The sequence below is a fragment of the Pieris napi genome, chromosome 11, assembly GCF_905475465.1.
Source record: "Pieris napi chromosome 11, ilPieNapi1.2, whole genome shotgun sequence".
NCBI classification, from domain to species: Eukaryota; Metazoa; Arthropoda; class Insecta; order Lepidoptera; family Pieridae; genus Pieris; species Pieris napi.
Window position 1 is genome coordinate 9,626,309 of NC_062244.1, and position 24,828 is coordinate 9,651,136.

At 31.1% G+C, this 24,828-nt stretch overlaps 1 protein-coding gene across 3 annotated transcripts; it reads right to left on the minus strand.

Moving 5' to 3' along the window:
- Window positions 1–6,718: 6,718 nt before the first annotated feature.
- On the minus strand, window positions 6,719–19,250 carry LOC125053647 (orcokinin peptides-like). Of its 3 annotated transcripts, none has more exons than XM_047655118.1 (7): window positions 19,125–19,250; window positions 13,224–13,303; window positions 12,377–12,416; window positions 11,154–11,256; window positions 9,611–9,691; window positions 7,978–8,097; window positions 6,719–6,953 (listed from the first exon to the last, which is right to left on the minus strand). In XM_047655118.1, exons 2-7 carry the CDS (start codon window positions 13,296–13,298, stop codon window positions 6,842–6,844), a joined length of 531 nt encoding a protein of 176 aa, XP_047511074.1. In that variant the 5' UTR covers window positions 13,299–13,303; window positions 19,125–19,250; the 3' UTR covers window positions 6,719–6,841. The 3 variants fall into 3 exon arrangements, with proteins under 3 accessions (XP_047511074.1, XP_047511073.1, XP_047511072.1); XM_047655117.1 differs by having other exon boundaries at window positions 9,611–9,703; XM_047655116.1 differs by lacking the exons at window positions 6,719–6,953; window positions 7,978–8,097; window positions 9,611–9,691; window positions 11,154–11,256 and adding an exon at window positions 11,466–12,075.
- Between the last annotated feature and the right edge of the window lie 5,578 nt (window positions 19,251–24,828).

A 24,828-nucleotide genomic window follows, 5' to 3' on the forward strand; every position in this document is an offset into this window, starting at 1 on the left:
CGGCGAACTCTGTTTCGCCACCAGATGGCTTCGTTTTATGTAACATTTCGTTTGGTGATCCCGCTTTTCTGTTGAAAATGTTCCTGGATTTTCTTCGCTATAAACCTCACGGAGCCCGAGACCTTTCCAACGAATGCAAAACCGTGGAAATCGGTTCGTGCGTTCTGGAGTTATAGCGTCAGGAAGGAAAACCCGACTTATTTTTATATAGTAGATTAGACTTTAGAGACTTACCTATATATAAGCACAGATGGAAAAACTTGACTTCTTTTAGACGAATTATCAGGGAAAGAATGCCAATGACTCGTTTTCGTCTTTATAACCATCCTGTAAATAAGAAATATTATAGACATTTTTTTAATGTTCTTGTGAAAAAAGAAATGGTTTTAAATTATTACTTCCATATTTTGAGTGTTATAGAGAAGCCTAATCAATTTTTAAGACCATAGTTGTCAGCATGTCACTGTCATCCGTCGAAACGTCGCGCTATGTAAACAATGTAATGAATTTGCTTAAGAGATTTTGTATTATTCTACTTCATAAAGTAGAAGAATAAAAAATAAATTTAATACACTTTTCTCGGATCAGTAAATTTAATGAGCTTGCGAGGGAAAATACGGAATAGCGAAAATAAATGAACAATGATACAAATACGTCCAATTCAATGTTCTTTTTAGCGGTTTTTAACGATCCAATTTACACAAAATTGTCCAATATTCCTGCAAGAAAGCATAAAGAGTTAACTTGAACTTCTTTTATCGTAAAATACTTATTGTTTATGAAGAATAATTTACTTAGATTTTTTTAGATGGATAAAAAACATAGAATTAGCGATTACAGGGGGCTTAGTCAAGGTGCCTTAACAGTAGTGTATGAAGACAAAAAACTAAATTTGTATAAAAATGATAGTTCATGTCGACAAATTTTGATATAAATTTAGTTTATGACTTTCTACATAATAATATACTACTGTTAAGGCATCTTGTTTCTTGACTAAGCCCCCTGGTAAGCGTAGCTCTACAGACATCTATATTATTTTATTACCGAAAATGTTAAAATTATTATAAATCAAATATACGGATCAGTATTAGCTTATTGGTTAGGCTACACTTGTTATTTTCTATGTGCGCATTTAATACGCATAAGATAAAGAAACACCATGAGCATAACATGATACAAAAATCGATGGCTTCATGTCATGCACAATTGATAATGTGAACTTTTAAATCAAATTCAGAAATCTGAATGTTATTAATGTCGCGAGGGCTATGTGCTAATTTTTACTCAAAGTTAACTCTTAAAATTTAAAAAATATTCCTAGCGACCAAGGAAAGTTGAATTTAGTTATATTCCCGTATTTTACTCACGTATGTTCACAAGTAAAGGGATCAGAAACGGGTTAAGTGAGAGGTACGGCTAACGAATCTAATTAAAGGCACTCTTTGAGTCTCTTTGAAATACGATAGATACCTTTTACTGCTCTTGATGCAGGACAATGAGTTTATAAGTGTCTGGTCTTTACATCTCAAAAGATCTATTTGAAAGATCTAAAATCAGTTTATAAGGGTAAGGTCTTAGATATAACCAGTTTGCAACAGACCCGGTACTCTAACATCCAATTACGATTATTCCCAGTTCGATGTTGAGGTTTGTACCGCGAGATCCCGAGTTAAGGTTGATAAAAGTATTATATCGAAATTGCATACAAAACGACTAAGAAAAGGAAAGTCTTTGTTGGATTGATTTGTGGTTTTAATTCTGTCAGCTATACGAATAAGCGTAATTTAAGAACATGATGGGGTATGCGGGTGTATCTTCCTGATACGGTGCCAAATATTTGTTAGATAATTAAATTATTCCGAGTATATAAATGAATTTAATATGTCTTAATTCATATTAATAAATTAGTGCGCCATATTAAATTGACTCGACAACGCATTTTTTAGTAACGAAACATACTCGTATCGTTGTGTTACCCAAACTTAATGTCTGGTTATTGGGATATTAGTTTAGATATTTTGTTATAGTTGAATAAATCTGTCGAAGTATACGTACTAATTTCTTCCGTAGGCATTTTAGTCAATTCAATCAAAATTGTGTCAATTGTGTGCAATGTAAAGATTGCAATTAAAAGTACCTACTCACTGCATATAAACTTTTAATGAAGTATTAAATAATGATTGTTGCCATTAAAAAAAAACTTAGAATACTAGAGGAAACAAACACCATAGCTATCACTATAATATATTTAGTCGATGTTTAATATAAATGTATCACAAACATTGTAATAACCCGGTGTTAAAATAAAAAAGCTCAAAATATTCATTGAGCATTCCGCCAATGTCTCTCTAAAGGCAGTGCGAATAAATTTAATTTCATCAATTCTTAGCATTTCGATACGCTAAGAGAACCGAGGGCTTTTTATCAATAACACTTCGGATGTAATGTAATAAGTGATCAATACCCTGCTAATACTGCATATTAATACAATTGGTGCTACGTGTATCGCGAAAGTGCTTCTATCTATAAACCCTGTATGGATATAATAATAATGCTTCACAAAGTTGCAGCTTTAATGCATTTGCTACTTTAGAGGTCGGTTAACCTATAAAGGTTATCAGTAGGTTATCACGAATACTTTTTTATAGTTTGGACAATGTAGTAATTTTATATATTATATTTGACATTTTGTTAATAATAAATTTATTAAAGGGTCAATATTTCTATATTCCTAGATCCATTCATTGCGCATATAGAAAACATAGTTTATTAACTTAACCCACAAGAAAACTATAAACAAGTTAAGCACAAATATTTGTGCTTAGAAGGGACTCAAACGCACAACCTCTTGGTTGATTATCGCACTCTATCACACAAGACTAACCCTATACAAAGAGTGATTGAATACGTAAAATTGCCCAATATCACAAAATAACAGTTTCAATAAATAGAGATTCATCTAAACCATGGCTTTGTTTGTAAGGATTTTCAATCAATTCTCCGATATGGACCTATTGCTTGAGTGAGTTCAGTTAATAGTAAACCGGGTATACACTATATGATTAAACTGACTTATAGAATTATATAATCGTTCTTAGTTAAAGCAACAACATAATTTATATTTAAAAAGTATCTATATAAATAATATATAGATAAAAACAGTATAATAATAAATTGTAAGTACTTGTATTATTTGCGGTAACAGTCCGCAAACATTTATTCAACTAGACACCGCAACGTTTTTTTTACGTATACCTTTGCATTAGTTAAACTAGTATCTCCAAGCAAGAATATATGTAGTAATATATAGGTTATTATATACGTAAATTGCGCATAAGCTGCGAAACACGTTCTAGAAAATGTACATAAGACCATTTTGCCTACACGAAATTGAAGCCACTTCATAATGTATCTATTAAATCTCTTAGCAAAAACGTTTTAAATATTTATCAAACATCCAATAACAGGCAATGGATGTTCAAAAGACTCAAATGAATTCTCGGAATGTTTTTGTAATTATTCCATTTTAAATCGAGAGTCAAATTTCTGCTGTATTTTAACTTTAAATTTAATTGTTTTCCTGTAAAAATTTATCAAAAATCCATAGATGAAAAACGAATTTAATGATTAGATAAGCGTGAAAAGGTTAAAAGAATATTGTCTATGTTATAGAGGCAAAAATCGAAGAGAAATAAAATGTATGTATTCTTTATTTAAATTAAATTTGGTAACAATTTTAAATCTCCCTAATAACAGTTGTGCCTATAATTTATTTGTAATCTTACCGCATTGAAAATGGCGATTTTAATTAACATTTTAGCGGCGAAACAAATTATCCTAAGGATATAACATTAATTAAATATATAATTGTTTTGTGGAATTTTAAAGTAATTTAATTTTAGTTGTAGCTTTTACCTAGACTTGCTTTTAAATGAGCGTGTACAAAAAAATATTTACTTAGGTAATAGAAAGAGAAGTGTTAGCAGTGAAACAAATACAATGTCAGGTAAAAATATAAAATTGTATATATGTACATAACAAACGTAATATTTAATAAACATATATCTGCCTCATGGTCCGGGAAGTACAGATCTACATAAAGCATATAAAAATCATTATGTATATAGGCATAGACTACTGTTTTAAACTTAATATTGAGTGTGACTAACACAAAGCAGCTATTTGCCGATATAATTGCACTATCGGCACGAACTTTAATTAGCTGAAAGCGCTTCTCATCACGACGCTACACATACCGACGTGACACACTACATATATAATCCTTACAGTATATCCAATCATACATGTATGTGAGTATTTTCATATTATAGACTACAAGTTAGCTTGTGAAGCTTTGCTTTGCACCTTTCCATTGCGGGACGTAATAAGAAAATAAATTATATATAAATAAAATAAAAATTCGAGTACTAACCTAAATTCGAGTACTATAAGGATTACATTATGTTTATATTATTATTATATTTAAAATTAGTATAAGACCTCCGATGGAGTGAACGCTTCCTCCAAATGCTTCCTCTCATCTTCGCTACTATTTTCCAATCTTGCCCCGCTGTCTCTTTTATTTCATTTTCCCAGGTTTCTTTTGGGCGTCCTTTGTTTTTTTTTTCAATTCATTCCGAGTTAAGGTATTTCGACCAATCTGTCATCATAAACGCGGGCAATGTGACCGGCCCATTTCCGCTTTAACTTTTATGAGTGTGTTACAACTGTTACTTTTCTAAGGCATTATATAATCTATACGTATACTTCTCTAATAATATCATGTTTTTAGAGAACAGAGGGTAAACGGGAGGAGGTTTAGGTACCTGATGTTAACTGATACCGCTTATGCACACTTACTATTGTATTTGACTTATTTGAATTTTTGGTTAGTTAGTTCACTTGATAGTGAAGTACTTGAAAAGCTTTACTTTAAAATCTTACTGTATGAAGTGAGATTTAATAGTAATTTAAGTCCAATGTTTCGCCTACCAAAATTAAATTTAAATGTTCTTTACGCGAGAAAATTTCACTGCGTAACTATATAACGAAAATTATCATATTACAAGCCTTTGATAAAGGAAAGCTATATTATTTAATTAGTTCCGTTTGTGCCCAAAAGTATGGAATGGTAAATAAATATTGGGGCCGGAAAATTGGTAATTGTATTGTTTTAGTTTACCTTTGGGAGAAGTGGGCGCTTCAATGAACAGTTTTCATTTCCGTTTTTTCAATAAAGCCGCAAACAGGTCATGCGATAGCTTAATCTCGTAAAATAATATGATGTTTAAAAAAATTAATACAATGAAGATTTTAATAATAAATGAAAGCATTTTTATTTACACAAATACAGTATTTACAATTTTCTTAACCTATAAAGTAATAATAAAAATAATTAAAAATAAATAAAATGAAAATCAAAACAAATTTAAAAAGGTTGGTCCCTGTGTCAGTGTACTTTTAACGCTGGCAGCATTTCCTCGCTGTATTGCGAGACTTATTGTTTGAGCCAGGAAAGTGCCAGAAAGATTTTAGTTTAGTGTTTTTTTTTTGTTAGAGGAGGCAAACAGGCAGGAGGCTCACCTGATGTAAAGTGATACCGCCCATAAAGTGCCCATGGAGACTCACACTGCCAGAAGGCTTGCAAGCACGTCGGCCTTTTAAGAATTGGTACGCTCTTTCCTTGAAGCACCCTTAGTCGAATTGGTTCGGAATTCAGGGGGCAGCTGGTTCCCCATAGAGGTGGTGCGCGTTAAAAATTGCCTTAAATAACGCTCAGTTGTAGAACGACGGACGTCGAGGTGATACGGACGGTGTTTTGTATTCTGCCTTGTTATTTTGAGAATATGTCTGGTACCTTTATTTAAAGCTTATGTCCGCAAATATCGACCGCAATGAACCTATTTGGATGAATTATAAATTTAACTTAATTGTCTACGCGCCTTATTTTAAAATATATTTAGATGAAGCTATTTTGACAAAGTTTTAAATGTAGATAATATAACATTTTAGAGACCATCGTAAGTAAAACGTATAGGTTTATTTATTATATAATATACAATCATAACATATTTTGAATTTGAATATCTAAAACGTTGTGAACTCTTGTGCATAGTGCTTACCAGTATAAGCTACCTTAATTTATACTATGTAGAGATTAATAAGGGTTTTGAATATTTATCCTATCATAATAATAAGATCCAGGATGAGAATTGCCCAGGTTAACTTGAGTAAGATGGAAATTTCGACATTTGAATGATGCCTTTGCCGAAAGCTAGACTAGAGATAATTGTTTATGTTATTTTAAATTTCGTTTTAAGTTTTAGTACTAGTTATAGATAAATAAAATTAGTACTGATATTTGCTGTGAAAGTGATTTCAATAAAAGCCATTATATACTTAAATAAAGGTTTATTTAATGAAATAATATCATTCACATATTTTTGGGTTTTGAATTTAATTTGTAAAATATATTTACACTAGTTAGGTATATTTAAGATTTTAGGACTATAATAGTGTCTCTCTCCTTATTTTACAATAAATAAATATACCTATGCAACATGTATAACAACATTTAACTAACGTACAATTTCTTACAAGGACAAATATTTTTTTATATTAAAAAGCGTTTAATTTGCTTCTAATAAAATTACAGATTAAAATATATCTAATATAGAATACACAACGTTATTCATAAATATAAGTTTAACCAATAAACACGAAGTTTTTAGTAAACATAAAAAGAAGGAAAGTTTATATCGTGTCAAAGTTTTCGAAGAAAGCGAGACAAATTTCTTAATACATAGCGATTGAGCCTTTCGAGATGTTTACTGCATACTTATTATCGTAAAGAGTGGGTATTTTCCGATCTTTTAGAACCAATAGGGAACTGTGAGAAGTCAATTTCGTCCATAGGGTAATCGGGTCTGTAGCGCTTCTTGTCTAGGCTTGAGCTGAAAATATTATCTAAATTAAATCTTTGTGCGTTATAGTCTATGTAACCAGATAAATATCTGACTTATATGTGTATAATCTGTAAATTTTCTTGTATCTGTGTACACCGACAATATCCATAAACTATATAGAAACACAAAATGATATCCGTTCCAAATAGAGTATTGAAAAATTGAATGAAGTTTTCTGAGCGTAATAGTAGCTGTCTTTGCTAATTTTGATTTGGCGCCAAAAATCTATAACTCATTATCTTATATATTATTATAACGTATAATGTAAACTTATACCATAAGTTTGACAAAGTGTTAAGCGTTAAGGCCTGCGTACAAAACTTGTATAATCACGACAGTCACCAACCTCAGTGGTGACGCCCAAAATGATAACTCTTGGTAAAATTAATTACTGTTCACGCTAAACAAAATTTAGGACTGGAAAATTTCATAAATTTTACGTTATGTACACTGAAAAAAGTATATGACTTAGACAAAATTGCTATAATACCCAAATATTTAAATCAAGACGGAAGTAAAGATTTTAATACGCTCACGTCATTGTTTGAAAAGGATAATCCGCTTATACAAAGTGGGTGTGATGGCTTTACTCCAATTTTCACTAATAAATGTGGCTTTTAACTTTGCTTTGATACCAATATCAAAAGAACTTGCGCTCGAAAGTTTCACAAGCTTAGAAGTTTTCATATTTTATACTTAGATTTCACTACGAACATTTCTAATTAAATATTAATATTGGAGTGGAAATAGCTTTGAGAGTTGAGAAAAAGGGAATCGGATATTAATAATTAGTTTTGATGATTGATTGTAATTTTTATATTTTAATATATCACAGCATAATTTTATAACTATTTATTTAAAGCATACGAAACGGGGCATTGTTGGTTATTGAATGAATTAATGTATGATTTTTTTATATAAATACGAGACCTCTTAATCAGTACACCAACGCTAGACTACTAAGGCTGCCTTAATAATAGTAGTAATTTTATAAAAGTAACTTAAGTCTTACACTGGGACGTCCAAGTAGTTAAGTCCCATGAGAGGGTAGAATCTCTTGAATGGGAAGGGCATGGATGACTGGTCTATCTCGTCGAAGTTTCGCTTCTTCACAAATGTGTTCAAGTTTGATCTGAATAAGTTGAAAACGTTAGTTAGTGACAAATCACCTAGGTTGAGAGAGTTTAGAACTTGAAGACCCAGGGTTCGATCCTGGCGAAAAAAAGTCTTTAAATTTAATAGATTAGATTACCAATGGAACAGCATCAGACATAGTAGCTCTATAGTACCTATACTAATACACGCGAGTCTTTGTTGTGAAAGCAAGAAAACGTAGGAAAAGTAGTAGTAGTTTAGTTAGTCATTAGTCACAGTTGTTTGAACCACTGACGTTCCATCAACTACTTCATAACAAAATAGAAAAGTATTTCGTATATAACTTTTTTTAAATATCAACAAACGAATATTATCCGCTGCCCTTTATAGAACAAACTTTCCGAGTCCACAGTAACTATAAAAATTAATGCCAAAAGTGCTTTTAGAAGATTCTTCAAAAGTTTGCTTAAAGTTTTCTTTCATAAATTCTTTTAACAAAACAGGCCTCTTGGAAATGAATTAAAACATGAATTTAATGATTTACATAATTTGATGTTAGTGCTTCCGACAGCGAGCGACTTCCAGATCAAGTTGAAATTATGTCATATTAACACCATCTATAGGCGTGTACTTATTATTTACGAATTGTTTGTAATTTTCTATATTTGTAGGCGTTTAATAAGTTTTATTCAAATGTGTGTGTTGCCACCAAAGATGGTATTTATTAATAGAAGAACATCATTAAAAGACAGCACAGCGAGGAAATGCTGCCAGCATTACTCGCCTTAATATTTCTAAAATATTTTAGTGTTTTATTTATTTATGTTTATTTTTATTTTTATGTTATGATTCAATTGTTAGTTAAAAAATTATTATGATTGTTAAATTATAAATAAATACTAAAGGAATAAATTATAACGTAACATTATTAATATTTAATCAAAGTTTGTACAAGCAGTTCGCTGTTTAAAACTACAAACAACTTATACAAAGTTGAAATCGTGTGACGGACTAAACAAACGGATTTCCCCTGTGTGCTATATGTCTTGCAAATTTACTAAGATCATTTCAAATTCATAAGCACGACCATTATTTTGTCTTACCCACTAGTATTGACCAAAGTTTAAGCTCGTTAGAAGTAAAGCTTTTCCAAGAGATAGATAAGACAGTAAACAGAAAATAAAGAGGTTTAAAATGTTCAATGGGTCCATTTAAGGTAGTGGTTGATATTTTTCCTAAAACTATGACATCCGTAACTCTTACTTTATTTCATCGATATGTAAATTAGAAAATTGTAAGTCTTTCTTTAAGTGTACGACATAACAGTCAAGTACTAAAGATTTTTTTATGAATAATGGAATATATATGTTAATAGGCTTTAATAGGTATGTTAAAGAAGGAATATAATAATACTATACTATAAAAAACCCATATCAAGTAGAAGGTCGAGGAATAAAATTTTGGTAAATTATATTTTATTAATGACGACTTAATAAGTATATAAAACTTCTGTTATATAAACGATACAATTGATTATAAATAGTACTCACCGGTCGATTTCATCAAAGTTTCGTTTTGGCAGACCATCTCCGTAATAGCCGTATGCGTATTCGAATGGCGCAACCAGATTCCTACCAAGTGGACTAAAAAATAATTGATTTTTATTTAGTAGATATTAATAAAGTCATGTGGTTTAAAAAAAATCACATGTATGAAATGAAATGGTTGAAGTCAATGAACTGGTTCTATATTGCAAACAAATTACAGAATATATAAGTAATACCTACTGCATAACCTTAAAAAATATAATACAATAACTAAAATATATTATTACAAGGAGTCCCTTTAGGCAAGGTTCCGAAGATACTGGCAGCGTTCCCCCTTAAAATAAAATAAAATATGTTTATTAAGGAACATAAGATACATGTATCACTTATTCCACGTCATTAAATTTGAATTTGTAGGCATCCCTACTCATCGGCAAAGAAGACAGAGGGTGTAGGCCGAGAGAAAAAGCCGGCGTAAAAAACTCTCGGTACTCTTTTCCGTCCTTCCTTTGAATAGCTAGACTAATTCTTTGTCCGAGGTAGCTGCCAGCTCTTCGGTCTCCTATGATGTCGACTATGTCTCTGGTAGTTGTATATTAATAAATGTATTTCTGATGTAATAAGGCACTTAACTTTAACAAATGTTTCTATATTTATATGATACTAGCAGACTCGGCCAAGCGTTGCTGTGGCTAAGGATTTTGTCATATTACATAGTAGTAAAGTATTCAAGGGAAACGGTAGGGGACCACCATGCTTTTTGGGTAGTTATGCCATAAATTGTAGCTTATGTGTAACTTTGGTACTTCGAACACAGGGCCATCTGTTAGAATTGAGACTGACAAATAAAAAACAAATAATTTGCAATAAAATATTGCGGGTATAAATTAAGATGTTATCCTATCTTTTAAGTTAGATTAAACTGCCGACGGTGTGCAAATTTGATTGAAATCGGTTTAGTAGTTTAGGTGTCCATAGCGGACAAACAACGTGACGCGTAATTTATATATATGTAATGGAATGATATTTCATTAATTTGAATTTGACGCGTCGGAGTGACACGCGATAAAATGGCGGATGACGTGTAAATTAATTTAGTGGATTATAGTGTAAAAAGATAGATTAAAGGATAAATGAACATTAAATGTCGTTTCTTTGTATTTCAGGTAAGAATAATTATAATAGTTAGATCATAAGTGCATTATATTATAAAATGTGATAAATAAAATAAAAACTTTGTATTTCAGAGAAACAGTTTTGTGTTTTCATTTAGAAAAAATCCTTAATAATATTACTTATAAAACGACATTTAATGTTCATTTATCCTTTAATCTATCTTTTTACACTATAATCCACTAAATTAATTTACACGTCATCCGCCATTTTATCGCGTGTCACTCCGACGCGTCAAATTCAAATTAATGAAATATCATTCCATTACATATATAAGATTGACTAAGGTGTCTCTCATTATAAAACTCACTAGCTATTGCTAATTTTTTTTAAAATAGCTAAAGCTACATAATAATGTAGTATTGTAGTTTACCTCAGATATTCATATCGTCTTCCCAAATGTGACATGCGATGTGCTTCGCGGACTTGCCTCACCAAATTGTGTCCTATAGACTCGAGGTTTTGTGGTTTGTTACCTATATTAATAAACGGAGTATAGAATATAATTTACAAGCCGTAAATATAATTCCATCTTATACTTACCTGTTTTAAAACTTATTATACCCTTATGATAAAACGCTTTACGAGAAAGGCTTAAAGGATATGTTTCTAAAAGGTTTTACATATTGTTCTTTGGGAAGGGAAATTGGTTCTAAGATAGGGAAAGGGTCAGAAAAATAATGTATTATGCGTATTTATTTTTTAATCAGAATCACATACATTAAAACAAATTGATAATTACAGCTTGCAGATGATATCACTAATAAAATGATAAATGTATATTCACACTAAGTTACCACCTCCTATGGAATCAAGCTCACGGACAAAGTTTCCCCCTCCGATAGAATCTAATTTACGTACGAAGTTACCTCCACCAAGAGAGTCAACGTGCCGTTTAACTAGATTCGGTCCACCTATAGCATCTAAGTTCTTCTTTACCAGGTTACCCCCACCGATAGAATCCAGATTTCGTACCAAATTTCCTCCTCCAATGGAGTCTAGGGTACGGACGAAATTCCCCCCACCAAGAGAATCAACAAATCGTGCGTAATGTTCATTGTCAATACTTCTACCAAGTAGAGTTGAACCACCTAAGTTGTCCAAATTTTTGCCACCCGTAAGGCTTCTTCCCAAAAGGCTACTGCCACCAAGTCCATCACTAATTCTTCCATTTCCAAGACTTCGGCCTAATAAAGCGCCTCCGATCCCATCCAGATTCCGTTCATATCCGTTCCTCATTTGCGATTGTAATATAAAATGTAGAAATCTTTCCAATTCCTGTCTTTCTCTTATCTCTGTAAGAAATAATAGCTATTAAAATAATCGTTATATTTTTGTAAAGCAAAGCAATATATATGTACTTACCATTAATGTGCCCAAAAAGCTTGTGCGTTAAAAACTGTGCGAATCCATCACCAAGAATTATTGTGAAAATGTGCAAAAAGTCAATTATTGTGAAGACTTTAAGATACTGTGCACGGGGGTTAAAGGAGAACACTGAGTGGCTTTATTAGGTTAAGTGAATGAAGTATCAAATTGCTGTGAAAAGTACCATAAGGTGCTCTGTGCCGTATTTTAAGTTAACTAGAGTCTCACCATTGTCGTAACGATCAGCTGCGTTGTGCTCTTCTTGCTCCTGTTAAATAATAAATATTATGTCACAAAAATTCTGTATGAAAAATTTATGTATTGTTCGTTAAAATATATTCTACGTATGTGTTAAGGATATTTATTGAAATGTACAAAAGTATTCATAAAATATGTGGCATCTATGAAACCTTTTGTAATAACATATTTTATTTGCTTTCTTAGAGTCAATAAGAGTTCAGTCCGTAAATATTTGAATATGAGAAAATCGTGATGCGCACACAAGTAGCTCTATACTTGGCATACGTCGAAAGGTTTTCTTTGTTCGAATAATTTTTCACAATCGGAACTAGAAGAATACGAAGAATTTAAAATACTTTAGATGGTATTTGCACATCATACTCTACTATTATGCATTAGTCTATCTTGATGGACCTTCCTCGGACCATTATCAGTAAAGTATGAATTTGATTGGAAATTTAGTTCGTTATCATAATGTCTCAAAAATAGAGCTAGCAATTATAAGTAAAGACTTAATTATTCGTCCAACATTTCCCAATTAAGAAATGTAATTTTCGTAAGCTCTCGATAAAATTTTCAAAATTATAACAAACGGAAAGCGTGATTTTATTTCAAATATCCATCGCCTAACAATTAATTACTCATTATATGATTTTTAATTAGTATAAAATAAAGACGGCTAAGATATCTACTATAATTACAAGGTGTAGTTTCTTAGTACGCTCTGAATTACGCGTATAAACCGCAATCTGTCAGACAATGGAAATGTTGAAATCCATGAAATCCTTATCATGGTAATTACTTTGTTTCTGTTAAACAACAATTTTGTTCCTACCTGACGAGGGTCGGCATTGCAGCAGACAACTAACGTGACCACGGCAAACACCACAACTCTGCTGGCTCGAAGCATTGTTTCTGTAAAAAAAAATTGACAGCTCCAACATTGGGTCTATTTGTAATATAAATTTAACAATCCTACGGTTTTACCAGAAAATTTCATCAAGTGGTAGACCACTAGAACTTTACCTAGAGGTAAAGTTCAGTGACATAACAATAACGAAATAATTTAATTCGCGTAAACTTATTACATTTTTGCAATTGTCAAAATTAGTTTCAAAATTCAATTTCAAAATTAGTTTAACTGTTAAATCTGGCGTGAGTCATTAACATTAGCTAGAAATAGGAAATAGATGGTTTTACTAAAGTTATTTATTGGCAACCACATAGTACATAATTAAACCTATTAGATGGTGGTTATATCACCTTACAACCGAACAGGGAAACTTCTGAAATATCCCAAACTATTTGTATTACAAGTCCACATCACAATAATCTTGTTTGTTTTAGTTTGTGAACCATATTGGCCTCAGTACACGGCCTCTACGATTTCGTAGCATATTGCTACACTGAAATTGCTATAAGCTACGACGCTTGCTTCTTGTAAGATTGCCGTAATGTGTGCTTGATATTTAAGGCTTTTTTGTGCAAGAACAAAGCCTAGTAAAAGAGAGGGATCTGTCCAAGATTCTTATATAATGCTTTTGAATAAACTAAAATCATATCTATAGATTATTCAAGTTCACAACGTAAATAACATAATTGCTGCTCTATCAATTTGTTTATTAAAGCACCAAAAAATATAACGTCTATTATAAAACAGCTTAAAAATGAGTCGCGATAAATCGCGGACTAACTCTAGCGGCATTATTTTTTGAATAACTAATATGTAACGTAAAATAATTACATTAAAAACGTATACAGCTACAAATGTGATATATATGTACAATGTTTTCAATAAACTATATCGACAAGTGCATATTCTCCGAGTGCTGTGTGTTCACGCATCATTTACACGAGTTGCAAGTCCTCGTGACAATGTTCAGTGATAAATTGAGGGACAATTTATCAAACTCAACATAAATACTGTTAAAAGAGGTGTTCATTTAATGTGTTTTTGAATATCTTTGTATAGACACTTTTTTGAAAAGAAATTTCATTATAGAATGCCTGTATTTAAATTTATTATAGATTTTATACCTGCATTCATTTTCAACATATAGTTTTATGATACAGCTTCAACGTCATATTTATCATTTTACATTCACATTAATTAAAAATATAGTAAAATTAATCAAGATTTTAAGAAAAACAGAATATATGCCCATGACTATGAAACTTCCAAGGGTGATAGCGATTCCCGATTACAATGTTATGTTTTGGTACCATCGGTTGTGCCATCAGTGGTTCGATATTAGGAAATTTACATTACATCGAAAACGAGCACGTCGCGATCAGTATCGTACCCTGATTAAAAGTTGCACCAGTCCTGAGCACAATTTTGTAATTGTGTCAACTTATCAAGGTACTTTAAAGTTTCAACTGTTTGTAGGCGAAGTATAGGGGTACTCGCAATTAGTAGTTTTAATAGTTGTATAAAATAAGATATTTCCTTAAATTATTTTCTAAATAATTTAATAATATTCTACATTAAAGGAGTCTTATGGTTTTGAAAAATACGAAGAAATCCCAGTGATTTAGTTGTGTGTACTCGTAATATAACAATAAATAATATAAGCTTACGTTTTTATAAGTCTCTTTCACAAACCACCACTTTCAAGACATTTTTGAAGTTATACTTCTTTAGGCGCGTTATGAAAAATTGATGAGAGTGAAATTTTACGATGCGCGCGCACCGTGACACAACATTAACAGAATGAAGTTGCCTACGGAAGGTGCTACGGCATTGGACATAATTTAAGAACAACATTCGAATAATAATAGAATTTATGTTACACTTAATGTAAGAGAATAATAATAAATATTTATTTATTTAATTTTTCAAATTTAAACTGAATTTCATTTATTATATTGACTCCTTTTCCAGTCTTTGATTATTTAATTGTAATTAATTATTTGCATACAATCAAAAACAATTTTTAATAATGCCAAAGAAGTATAACTTCTTACGCGCGTACATAAATACACGCACCATTTTTTTAAATAATCAACCTATAAGGTAAATAATCTCCATAATACGTGTTTATTTGAAGAATTAACGTAATTGCTTTGTCCATATTGGAATGAATGTTCTTCGAGTATTGTATAATTAAACCGTTGCTTACAGCCTTGGATTGCACTTAGTCATAATAAAAGTATATTTCAATTTGAAAGGCGACAGGAATAAAAGGCTTTTTCATTAGTGGGGGGGGGGGGGTTAAGTGACGGTCAATATTTAAGTGAGGGATAATCAAATTAAGAAATGTATCTTTGGTTTTTCAGCACAAATGTAAAATAGTAATCTTTCTACTGTGTATTAAAACTTTTGCAGTGATTTAAATATAAATTTATAATCCGTTTTGGAAGTCAACTACCGGCCGGTCCTTTAGAAGACTCATAGAACTAACATGAAGAGGCCGTTTTCAGACCCATTTCACATATTCCCACCGTTTTATCCTTTGTCAAAATGTGTTTATCAGTATTTCAGTTAAAACAGTGTTATTAAACTAACAGCCCTGCGATTCTGTAATTCACTTTTCGAACTCACACAGTGGTTTTCGCATCGGCGGTCGCTCTCAAATCAGTCGTGAAGCAGTCATTTTATGATTTGGCATTCTGATAAACAATAAGCTACAAGCTCCCTTTCAGATGTTATGTCTAACGGACATCGGCCTCAGCCTATCAGTCAGTCCTATCATTTCCAGGCTCAATATTTCTAAGTCAGCTAAATCAACACAATAAAAATAATCAAAAGGATTACATAACCAAATTTACACAAAACTTCAATTCTATACGTTGTATATTAAGTTGTGTAAAGCTTTGTACATGAGCGAGGTAAATCTCAAAAATTCCTTCGTGTTTAATTTGCGTGCCAAGTTTTTTAATAAACAAACTTTTTTGTTAAACATGAGATGAAATATACCTGCGTGGTACAAACATCGTTTTTAATAAAAATTAACGGATATAAACGAAGTTCATTAATTATTTTCAAATAAGTTATTTAAAGCATTTAATTCCATTTCATACTCAAATTAGTCTTCTTGCGTCAGAAAGAAAAATATTCATGAAATATTTTCGCTATTATTTTAAATGAGCCAGTGGGTATGATATTTTGAAACGTCGATGCTCAATCAGAGGTTAATATCAGAGTTAAACGTTTTTCCATAATTATACAATTGTATAGCATATCTAGATGACTATATAAGGCCTAAATAAAATATTTATTAATACCTAAACTGTTTGAATGACAATATTAGTTCGTCGTAGGTAATATGAGTAGAAACAAATCTATACATTTTTTGAAGTGGAACTTCTGTATCGGCGTTGGAAAAAAAAATACCGTCACATTTTTCGGTTACGCGTCAAATTTTCCGTTACGCGCCATCTTTTTCGTGTTCGACGATTTCGGATCCAATTTATTGATTAGTTGCAAGATTTGTCTTTTGTGAAGTTTGCCTATCTCTGAAAACTAACTTCAGGCTTACCGCAAGGTACAGTACGTTTATATTAATTTTTTTTTTCACGTTATATTTAATAAATATTGCAGTATTTAATTTAGTTATAAATAGAAATTATGCTTTTAAATCATTATTATTTATGCCAAAAACCGTGTAGTGTGTTCATAAAATGTATAAAATTTATATTAATTACAAAAATATATAATAACGATAACAATGATAGTAATAATTCTATTACAATTAATGAAATTCTGTAATAATCTTAGTAGTAATAAGGTAAAATTAAATAATTGTATTATTTGTTTTCATGTCTATGATAATAAAAGCCTTTTTTAACCTTATACTAATTTAACTTTCTTTAACCAATTTCTGTAAAGTTGCATATAGTAGATCATTTTTCGAAAAATAAGGTCATAAAGAGTTAATTTTTTTTATTTAGTAATCCATATATATATTGTTATATCCATATTGTTAGTATGTTAGTTGTTTATCGCTGTAGTAACTGGTAATTGTAAGGTCCCTAAGGTTTAGAGAATATGTAATCTCTTTACGATGTTCTTTGTATAGAATATGTGATCTTTCATTTATATAGGATTACATAAAGGTCTTTGAAAGCACACTAGACGTACCCTGTTAATAATAAATGAATAAGGTGAACGCAAAGTGAAAACAGAACAGAGTTGTAAGGATTTTCATACATATTTTTACATTTACAATTATATTGTCATACAAACAGGGAATGTAATATGTGGAGACACGCATTTTTCGTTTCAATTTGGTTTACAATGAGATTTTAAAAACAATTTTTGCCGGATTTCCCGGGTAACAAACAATTTATGTGGTTTCTAATTACGTTTGTATTATTGCATTATTTAATATGCACGTGAGGATTAGTTAACTTATGCTCGTGGGGTTCATATTCTTAGTGGTAATTAGAAATTTTTCATTGTTACAAAGATAATACAATTAATAAAATGACTTTAACGCAGAAATATGTAACAATCTATAATCAATACGCCCAAAGTCTTATTTACAAGATTAGTACGTTTTTGTCTTACAAAACTGTTACTCTCGTAATATAGCATGTTTTCTACAAATAATAATATATTCTAATTACAATTAGTAATATATTTGTATTCCAGGCAAAAATCATACAAAATATATAACATACAAAATTTTATAAGAAGAAACTTTGACTGTTAATCTGTAATATATTAAGATTTAAGAAAGTTAATCTCTGAAGATGAGAGGAAATCGACCGTGAATTGAATTGGACAAGAAATTTTACTAAAAGTCACCAATATCAAAGAAAATTAATTTTAGAAAAAAACCGAATGAATATTTAACTAACTTGAAAAAATTACTAGTGTGGTTTATTTATAAAAACCAATAAATAGATAGTAGTTTTCAATTAATATTTTATTTATTGAACAGGGGCGAACGGGCAGGAGGCTCACCGGATGTTAAGTTATACCGCCAACCATGGACACTCAATTTCAGAGGGTTCGCAACTGCGTTGCCGGCCTTTTAAGAATTAGTACGCTCTTATCTTACTCTTACGAGGTTATAATGTTATTTCAACGACCTCAAACCATTTGTAATATTTATTGACACATGTATTAAATTTAAAAAATCGATTTAGAATCCAACAATATCTATTTTTAAATTATATGATAAATCAAGCCTATTTCATATATTTCAGACTCTGCATACAATTCATAAAATTGGTATCATTAAGTTCAGAGTTAATCTGTTGATCTACTTTTCTACATTTACCTTGAAGATATTACACGTGCGACTAATATGAATGATTGCTTAGGATTTTTGAATGGAATATTTTTAGATATTGAATTGGTGACCAAATTCGAAATAATAGACAAATTATATGTATGATATGTAGAAGTGTATAGTCATTTATGAATATGAATGCGCGTAATTCACTATAAACTTGAAATTTAATCGTTATATACTATGAAATCTTGTAGAGCCGAGTAATGTTAATTTTAAGTTAATAAATTAAGTTTTGAATTTAAAATATTCCAAGAACCGACTAAATGCGAATAAAATATATTCTAAAGCTAACTTTTATATGAAACTAAATGCTATTGTATATTTTAACTTTAAAAATTGTTAAATTGTATTTCTATAAAACGTTTATCAGTTATTATTAACACTTTCGAAGAACTGTCTAAAAGTATACGAACAAAATATAAATTCAAATTGTTATTTAACTAGTGAAACATGTATAGTTTAAGTTTTCAGATAAAACATATTTCACTTACCTTTCACAATAGTGCTGCTTCGGGATTGTTGTTAAGTCGGTGATGTGGTGCGTTATGCCGTGAAAGACTTCGGTGCGGCTTTTATATGGTTGGGAGGTTTGGGCGGGCGGTCCGCCCCACGCCTCGTTAATGCAACAAGCTGCCTCACGTATACTCTATTACCAATTACCTATTGTCATCCCTATTTTATTATCATACTGTTTCTTTAAAAAATAAAATAAATTTATAATTTTTTTTTAATTTTCTATTTGTAAATATTATATGATTATTATTACTACGTAAATACCCTTTGATGGTGTGTTATATAAATACTATCTTGTTCCAGTTAAAATTACTCTCTAATCCTTGAAGATTTTTTCTTTGAATCGTATACGAGATTTTTTTTGCATATCTCGTAGATTAGTATTGTTAAAGTAGTATTATAAGTTTTAATAGTAGTTCTTATATTGCTTAGTTATAACAATTTAATTATACGAAATAATTTAATTTTCCAATAGTTTTTATGTCAACATTTCAACCCAATCTTTTGTTAAATTCTTTAATTATATTGCTTTCAAAACTAATTGTGCTAAAATACCAATTTCTTTTTCGCGATGATTAAATTTTTCTAATAAGTATATATTAACAAATTTTAAAGGGTCTAAAGCAAGCTGGTTACCCTCACGAACCTTTTCTTAGCTGAACGAGCGATTGTTAAATACGCAGATGTACGAATAGTCCATCGATGCATAGCCGGGAATCGAATCGATCCCCTGAAACCACTACGCTGACTCTATTCTTTAAAAATTATGATAGGCTAATAGAAGCTACCCTATCTCTATAATCCAATATATGCATCTTAAAACAATATTCGTGGAATAAAATCCATCCCAGAACTAATATTTCAATTGAGTTAAATTGGTTCTCAGAATCCAATGTTGATTCAGGCTAACTACGATAATATCCTATATTGAAGTATACTATATACTATATTGTATGTGATACTAAGTTATGTTGCGCAAAATGTTCGGTGATTTATGATTAATCTCTCTAGCGTCGTTTTTAGTGTATGCATAATAATAATAATAATACAGTGGCGCTACAACCCATATGGCTTGGCCTCATACAAAATAGACTAGATGATCAGCCTTCTGTCAGACACATGTCATAGATTCTTGGATTTTAGACAAGCCAGTTTTCTTATTCATTCCTTCACGATACGTGCGAGTATTAGATGCGTAGATAGACCTAAATTCCATTGGTGCACGGCCGGGGAACAAACCTACAGACGACGACGATGACCTCAGGGATGAGAGTCGCACACTGAAGCTACTAGGCCAACACTGCTCTTAGGGTGTGTATATGTATAGATATAAATTTAACTAGAGTTAATTTTAACATGTCAGGTAACATTTTGCATATTAAAGAATGCCGTTTATTATTTAAGTTTATAATATTATTAAAAACAGTGTAAACTCTTTATAACGACTTTCAAGGGACTGATCAGTTTTCTTCGTTATAGAGATTAATCGTTATACGAAGAAAAAAACACCAAATTTAACATTTTAATGTGACCATTGTCATCATTCTTTAGTAACTGAGACCAAAAATTCATACAGGCAATGTAATCTTAGAATAATGGCACACGTGTTATTGCAATTAACAATAACAAAGGCGAGCTGCTATGACATTCGGCACCTCAATAGGTTAGTTTTGTAATCTGATTATAAAACAATTACACTTAAGTATGTTGTTAATTTCTAAATATGAAAATATTTTTTCGTAATAGAGATGTGCTTTTTTACGTTATAAAGAGTGAATTAATGTAAGGGGTTTGTGTTAATTCAAACAAATTTAACAATTTTTTACGTTATAGAGACGATGTCTCGTTAATGTAACAGAGATATAACGTTATAGAGATAAACTCTATATAGCGAATGACGTTTTAAAAACTTTACACTGTATATCTAATATCTATACAACATATTACTTATCAAATTGTTTGTTGCGTTAAAACACTATTACTGTGAAAGTGTTGGTTGCGCACATAAAACTAGAGTACAAAGTTTTAAACGCACAATTTCAGGCTTGATAGGCTTATGGAAATTCAGAGTTGTGACAGTGCTAAGTATGATTTCCGTAAGTCAAATCTTTTTGACATGCATGAGATTGTAAGATTCAAGTAATCGAAGATGCAACTTTGTAAGATGCAAGTAAACATGAGCATACTTGGTGATTTCGTCCGTGACTTGTAAAAAATGTATTGATGTCACCTGACATCTGACAGTTTCACTTCATATTTAGAATATCATATATTTAGTATATAGCGGAACTATTATACGTTCGACGCTTCAAACATAACTTTGGAAGTCCAAGGGACTGAAAGATTTCTGACGCAAGTCTTCAGTAGACAAAAAATGTCAATAGCAGACGAATGCGTTACCAGACTTTTACGCGTTAGACCATATTTATTTAACGTTGGAAAATTTACCTTATATAAATGAATTCTATATTCGTCTAATAACGTAGAATGTAAGACGGAAAAAAAATTGTACATAGAAGAATTCAGCAAGATAGCTAATATTATTTTCAATTTCAACAGAAATTTCACATAACTTCAGTATAATACTTAAGTTATTCGTCTTCTTGACGTTACAGAATTTATTGCATTTTTGAATGCAATAAAAATTTAATGATATGAAGACGACATCGTTAATTTTAAATAGCTTAGATTATGGTGTCTATGCAGAAGCTTTGTATAATCAAAATAGTGTGTGATTGATCTATTCATACTTAACGAAAGTTTTTAAACAGGAAGATACAAAATTATGTATTATAAAAATATTTATTAATTTATTAAATTTTTTTACATAAATAGTACTTGTTATTACACCCTAATGTTTTATATAAGAGAACACAAATGTAAGTTATTGCTCTAACAAACTTTACTAATATATTTTAAGACACGGTTCAATTTGTGCAGCATTTTAAGCTATCACCACAGGATAACTTAAAAATACATTGGCTAGGTCAAACTTGCCAAAACCGGGGATTTCTGAAAAATTTACGAAGAGTTGCGTTCTAGATTCAAAACCAATTTTTTGACGGAGGTGATACCTAATCTGTGTATGCATTTTTAAGTTATTTGCAATCTATTATGGTTAAGTATTCTACGGAAGAAAATACGGCTTGTATTTTAAAGAAAAAAGTTAGTAATTTACTTGATTTGAATTAAAGAATTATTATGAAACAATCATTAAAACTATACATTATCGAACTATGAAAAGTGAAAGAAATAAAATTGTATCAAGATTAATGTACCATTCTGTATGCAAGACGCGTCCTATTATATTATGTCATTAGTAAGATGACGTACTTTGTAATTATTGGAGTCTTGACGAGTCCAAATTATCAAGGGGATAATGTTTAATACCAAGAGGACCGTGATCATTGTCTATATATATCTTTGACTTAAAATTTCAACCATCAGAAATTACTATTTAGCAACTATAAAATTGAAAGCAACTAACATATATAAAGGGAATTAGGTTTTTAATGTTTAGTGATTGGTTGTGACTGTTATTCGTTCGCAAAGTATTTAGTTTAATTTTTTAAATGGTAGGTAAATATATATATAAATTTAGTTAGCCTTCAATAGCTTTGATCAGACCACTTTTTGACTACATATTTAATTGATTATTATTCAGGCTAAACCTGACGACCAGTGTTTCAACGTGGGGCCCACACCCCACTGGAGGGCAATTTGATTGTGGGGGGAGGGGGGGGGGGCAATCGAAATCGGCTTGATATACCACAACGTTGAGTCTTAAGACTGAAGCTAACCAAATTGGAACCGGAGATATCTCTGTACAGCAAGCTTGAAGCGCAAAGATTGAGATCTCCGAAATTAAAATTATGTATTAATATAGAAACATCTTTATTAAAATTATTTGAATTTAGAATTTCAGTCTTTACTTGTCTCAGAAAATTTACCTGTTGTGTTTCGTTAAGAATTTCCTATTGTTTTTTCCTAACACCTATTAGTTAAGTTTCTTAACTGAACAATATATTTTTTTTAATATTAAAAATTATATATGTTATATAGCGTGCATAAGAACTTTAGTAAGGCTAAGGTGGGGCATGAAAACAAAAAAAGGCTGAGAAACACTGCTGTAGACCATACCGCGTTGTCTTATATTTTTCTCTTGAAAATACCACGATCTTGTGGGACATTTAAAAAAAATGTAAAGTCAAGTAACACTGTCCGTCATGGTCTTGTTTTAAAAACATACTTTTCATTTAGTATCCATGGTAACATATTAATAATCACTTCCTGTATTAACAAAGCCACAAAATCCCAGTAATAAAAATGTGTAATCATCCCAAGATTTATAGTCTGTATAAAATATAGCCGTCATTAGAATTTGCTCGTATGTCCTGTTAATTACAGCTTTCAAATAAAAAAAAATAATTGAGCGGTGGGTTTTGTATCATGATCCGGTTTTTATTACAGCTAATATGTATAGGGGTATTTGTCATTTAAATTTCCATGGTATTGTTGGGAAATATTAAGTCTTTACATATGAAATTGAAGTTTTGTCGTACTGGCCACTTTGACCTCAAATATCTACTCTTTGGTTAGGAATTCCAAATTCAATTTTTGTACAGCATTTGTTTTTCGAAGAGAGAGAACAAGCCGGAGACCAAAGTTTATAACGAAGAATTAAAGGAAAAAACTTATTACCGCTTGAACTTTATATAACATTACAAAAGATTTTTTAATCAGTAAAGTAATTTTAAATGAGAGGAGGGTTTAAATGAGCAGTGTTGGCTTCAGTGTGCGACTCTAATCCCTCAGGTCGTAGGTTCGAACCTCGGCTGTGCACTAATGGACTTTCTTTCTATGTGCGCGTTTATTATTCGCTCGAACGGTAAAGGAAACACCATGAAGATTTACCGATTAATTAACCGGCTTTACTTAGACCCTAAAAGTCGACGGTGTCTGTCAGGTACTGGAGGCTGATCACCTACAAATGATCTATTAGATTGACAAATGATCATGAAACAGAAACCTCAGACCTAAAAAGGTTGTAGCGCTTCTGATTTATTTTTTTAAGACGACTCATTGGTCTAGTGGTTAGTACCTCTGACTGCGACTCCATGGGTCCCGGGTTCGATCCCCGGCTGAGTCGAACATCGATGTGATGAGCATTTGGGTTGTGTTAGTTGTGCTTAGGTCTTGGGTGTTTAAATATGTATTTATATGTCTATCTATATATAATATGTATGTATATCCGTTGCCTAGTACCCATAACACAAGCTTCACCAGCTTAGCATGGGACTAGGTCAATTGGTGTGAATTGTCTTTATAAAAAAAAAAAAAAGTAGTTTTGACACCAGCTCATATTCACAGCATCATTGTCACAAGTTATGACGCAACGATTCGATACCTAGAGAATAATAATTTATTTCTAATCCAATGAAACATGCCTCATTTATTGACTGGATTTCATATTAGTAATTTATAGTGTTTCGTATTTTACATTTACTCAACAGGTGAATTGGTGGTTCCTGTTTAAGCCAATTCCATTATCTAGAGTGCTCTTAACAGCAATAACGGCCACTCGAAATCACCTTTTCATTTCGACTATGATACGAATCATGTGATTGCGTCAATTGATAACATTGCTACTGTTGGATATTGATTACTGGGGTTTTATATTGG